A 4,781-nucleotide genomic window follows, 5' to 3' on the forward strand; every position below is an offset into this window, starting at 1 on the left:
ATATAGCATCCCATATACACTATAGAACAGCCCCTGTTTGTTTCTGAAACTGCAGCTCCTTAAGGGAGTAGGAAGCCTCATCTTTCTACTGCAGAGCAGTTAGGGGTTTGAATTTCTGAACCTGTGGTTAGCAACCAAATGCATAACACACTACATCACCATGGGTGCATAGTATTGCTATGAATTGGAGAAAACTAGATGGCAGCTAACAACAAGAAAGGCTTTCTTTTCAATGAGTCTAGTTGATTGGTCTACTTAGCACCCAGAATAAACAACTGTCCTAAAAATGAGGGGAGGCACACATAGGTATTCTCTCACCTGATTTCTACTGTGTTATCATGCTGTGTATCTGCCTATAGGATCCTTTTGTCTAGTGGTGGTTTTCATCTTGTGCCATTAGTCGTCTAATTAATTGAATTCATTGAAAACAGTGATTTGAAGGATGTGATGGAATTAACTAAGGGAATAGCCAAAAAGAGTTTGTTCCAGGAGGGGACAATATCTGACCACAGGGGATCAGGAAAGAGTATATTTCATGTTTTAAGGATAGTCAAATCTCAGGATGATCAGATAAATATTAATAAGGATGAATGGTGTCAGAAAGGTATGATTGAGACTTCAATGAAGAAATGAATACAAAAAGACTGAAGTCAATAAAAAGGTAGCATGTTCCAAAGCAACTGTCCTCCACAAACTGATTAGTTTCCAAAACTGTCACACACAAAAATTTCTTGCACTTCACAAGAGTCCACAAAAATGTGGATTTAATTGCATTTAGCCTAAATAACAATAAATGGTAAAGAATAAGGCCTGGATTGGTCCACACATAACTCCCTGCCATCACGTCTAGTACAACTCACGGCATAGCTATCAGAGTAGAGCTTCCTATAGGACTCCCAAGCCAGTGTATCTTTACTGGAGCAGGCAGACTCATCTTCTCCTGCACATTTGCAGCTCAATGTGTAACCCACTGGACAAAAGGGCTCCTTTGTTCATATATTATACACATTACCCAATCAAGTATCAATACAGGAACACAAGAAAGGCCAACAGAGAAAGATAAGCAGCCCTAGAAAAGGCCTACCAATTTGTAAGGGAAGCTAATTCATGACACATCAGGCTCTGACAGCAAGTACTCACACTTTAAGGTGTGGGTCCCTAAATGGAAGTTCCTGAGTAGTACCAACTCACCAACAGCTGAGTGCTCAGTTACCAAACAAAAGATTGGAGGATGAAGACAACACAGAAGTACCTTAGAAGAAAGATATGGCAACCAACTCCTAAGGTTAGCCACTGAAAACCTTACAGCGTATAGTTTTACTCTGGAACCACATACAGTCACCATATGGAATTAAGTGGTAGGCAAAATGACTGATATTTATCAAATTATTATCTAATTTGGAGAGTCTATTCCTATGCAAAAATAAACTCCAAATAGATAAACATAATTATGATCATGTAAAACTATACTACTTTAGAATTTAAAAAATAATGACAGCAGGACAGAGAAAAACTAAGATGAAAACATAAGAGGATAGACTGAAAATTTCATCTGTATTAACATTCAAAACAATTTACCAGAAGGCAACAAAAAAGAGTAAGAAGATATGCAATGGATGCATGTATATGATTGTGATAAGAGTCGTACAAGCCCCAAATAAGACAATTTAAAAATAAAAAAGAAGATACAAATATCCTGAGGCAATTTTACAAAGTTTATAAATCTGCTGTAAGTTGTCAGAGAAAAATAAACTAAGTGTGCAAAAATATGAGAAGTCTTCTCAGTAGTAGTTTTAAGAGATTTGAAGTACAAAATCAAACTAAGAAATCACTGTACACGTGGATCACAAGCCCTTAAAGTACTTCATCAGATAAGCAAATGGAATAACTATACATGCACATTTTGGGCAGGAAAATATATTAAATACTTCGGCTCTTTTAGTAAATTTTAACTTGGATATGATGTTCAACTCAACAATTTCCTCTCACCAGAAAGTGATTTCCCCAGAGCAACAGAAGTTCAGAAAGGAAATGACGAGAATAATGGCAGTAACATTCACAAGAGTAAAATTACATTTGAACCACTTGAATCCTTGAAGCGCTACAATAGGTAGGTATAGCCTGGGCCAATCACACATTGGAAACTTGTGTTATGAGTCAACACTGATAGACCAAAGACAAAACAACCAACATGTGAAAAACTCAAAAGCATTCTGAAGAAAATAAATCAATGAGAACCCAGACACAGTTTATCATGGAATATACAGAAAGCTCAAAAGAGGCAAAACTAAACTGCACAGTTTATGGATTAAGACATGGGTGTCACAGTTATGAATATTTCTTGGACATAAAATAGTCTCACGGGATAGCTAGGTTACTTGTCTTAATATCATCCAAGCTTTTGTTTCCACGCTGAACAGCAGCAGGAGCTGGTGTGGGAGCTATCCGGAGCCATCCTTGTCACTGCTGCGACCTCCGCACCCGCTGCCACCCTGACTGAGCAAATGACCCTTCGTGGCACCCTTAAGGGCCACAACGGCTGGGTAACGCAGATCGCTACCACGCCACAGTTCCCCGCCATGATTCTGTCTGCTTCGCGAGATAAGACCATCATCATGTGGAAGCTCACGAGGGATGAGAGCAACTATGGCATTCCCCAACGTGCTCTGCGTGGTCACTCTCACTTTGTGAGCAACGTGGTCATCTCTTCTGATGGCCAGTTTGCGCTCTCAGGCTCCTGGGATGGAACACTACGTCTCTGGGATCTTACAATGGGCACCACCACACGCCGCCATGTTGGCCATACCAAGGACGTGCTGAGTGCGGCCTTCTCCTCTGACAACTGGCAGATTGTCTCAGGCTCCCGAGATAAGACCATCAAGCTGTGGAATACTCTGGGCGTTTGCAAGTGCACCGTACAGGACGAGAGCCACTCTGAATGGGTGTCCCGTGTGCGCTTTTCGCCCAACAGCAGCAACCCCATCATCGTCTCCTGTGGCTGGGACAAGTTGGTCAAGGTGTGGAACTTGGCTAATTGCAAACTGAAAACGAACCACATCAGCCACACAGGCTACCTGAACACTGTGACAGTCTCTCCGGATGGATCCCTCTGTGCTTCTGGAGGCAAGGATGGCCAGGCCATGCTGTGGGATCTCAATGAAGGCAAGCACCTTTATACCCTCGATGGAGGAGACATTATCAATGCCCTGTGCTTCAGTCCCAACCGCTACTGGCTCTGTGCTGCCACTGACCCCAGCATCAAGATCTGGGACTTGGAGGGCAAGATCATTGTTGATGAGCTGAAGCAAGAAGTGATCAGCACCAGCAGCAAGGCCAAATCACCCCAGTGCACCTCTCTGACCTGGTCTGCTGATGGCCAGACTCTGTTTGCAGGTTACACAGATAACCTCGTGCGAGTATGGCAGGTGACCATCAGCACCCGGTAGAAATGTGTGGCACAGCTTTTTTGAAATTCAAAGACTGGCTTTCTGAAAAAAAAAATATATATATATATATCAATCATCCAAAAGTGTAATATTCTACATTCTACTTTGGAGAGTCATGTCTGGGATTTTATCAGCTGTGAGTGGCCATCTGAGATAAATTATTGGTCTTTACTCAACTGGCATTAAAGTGAAAGATAGAAGTCAAAGATTCAATGAAGAATCTAGTCTACAGTATCGAGTCTGGTTTCATCTACCCTGAAACCAGAACTAGATGGGATTGTGCCGGTTACCATGACAGATCATTCTAATTAAGTTCTGGACAGAATGGGAGTAAAATGTCCAATAGTATCTCAAATTCCTGAAAAAGAAAACCAAGTAAACAAACAAACAATGAGTTGAGACACTTTAAAAAAAAATCATTTAAGACACTCTTTAAACCTTGAACCCAAACTAGCCTCTGCAGTCACCTTTTAGCTAAATAATGGATTGGCTCATAAGAGAGTACTTTAAGAGTGCCTGTGAGTACTTTCCTCCACTAAAAAAGTTAATTCTATGAAACCAAAGGACAATTATTTTTAAGTAGAGGTGAGGATGAAAGGGAGCAGGGAAACTAGATTAACTAAAAGAGAACAATAAGAACAGAAATGCTGAGAATGTTTTACAAATGATGAAGAATGTAGCCAATGTCACTGAACACTTTGTGTAGAAAATGTTGAGTGACAAAACACACTGCTGTCTAAATTATGACTGAAAAACCAAAATAAACAGTCAAATGGTAAAAACAAACAAGCAAACAAAAACCTCCGAATGTGTGGTAGTTATAGAATCTGTTATCAATTTGAGAAGATTAATGGTGAAGGGGTGGAGTCTAGCCCATCAATCAGGTCAATGAGGCCTCTGTGTGGGCATGGCCTTCTCCTGATTCTGGGAGCCCTGGTATTCCTCCTTTAAGGTGGAAACACTCTCTCACTGCTCACTCCCTGGAGACATTGCAGCTGAGAAGACTCATGGAACTAAGCTAGTGCCCTGAGCTGGAGAATCACGTGGAGACCCCTTGTCAGCACTGAGATGCTTATAGTGCCACCGGATCGACAAGACTTCCTACCCATTGGCCTATGATCTTTCTGCATTTGGTGTTATTCCATGTGTTTTGTGAGTCTGAAGAAGACTTTATAAATTGGAATTGGGCAATATGGACTAATATCAGACATATGGACTTGATCTGGACTGGGGCTGGGACTGTTTTCTCAATATTCAATTGCTTTTGTATATAAACCTTTCTTGTACACATGAGTGTCTATGAATTTGTTTCTCTAGTCCACCAGCACTAACACA

General features: G+C 41.1%; 1 protein-coding gene across 1 annotated transcript; it reads left to right on the forward strand.

Moving 5' to 3' along the window:
- Nucleotides 1–2,489: 2,489 nt before the first annotated feature.
- Nucleotides 2,490–3,446, forward strand: LOC142436497 (small ribosomal subunit protein RACK1-like). Its single transcript, XM_075540110.1, has one exon. The coding sequence runs from the start codon at nucleotides 2,505–2,507 to the stop codon at nucleotides 3,444–3,446; it is 942 nt and encodes a 313-aa protein (XP_075396225.1). The 5' UTR covers nucleotides 2,490–2,504.
- Nucleotides 3,447–4,781: the final 1,335 nt, after the last annotated feature.

Source organism: Tenrec ecaudatus, unplaced genomic scaffold (assembly GCF_050624435.1).
Source record: "Tenrec ecaudatus isolate mTenEca1 unplaced genomic scaffold, mTenEca1.hap1 Scaffold_3661, whole genome shotgun sequence".
In the NCBI taxonomy this organism is placed as follows: Eukaryota; Metazoa; Chordata; class Mammalia; order Afrosoricida; family Tenrecidae; genus Tenrec; species Tenrec ecaudatus.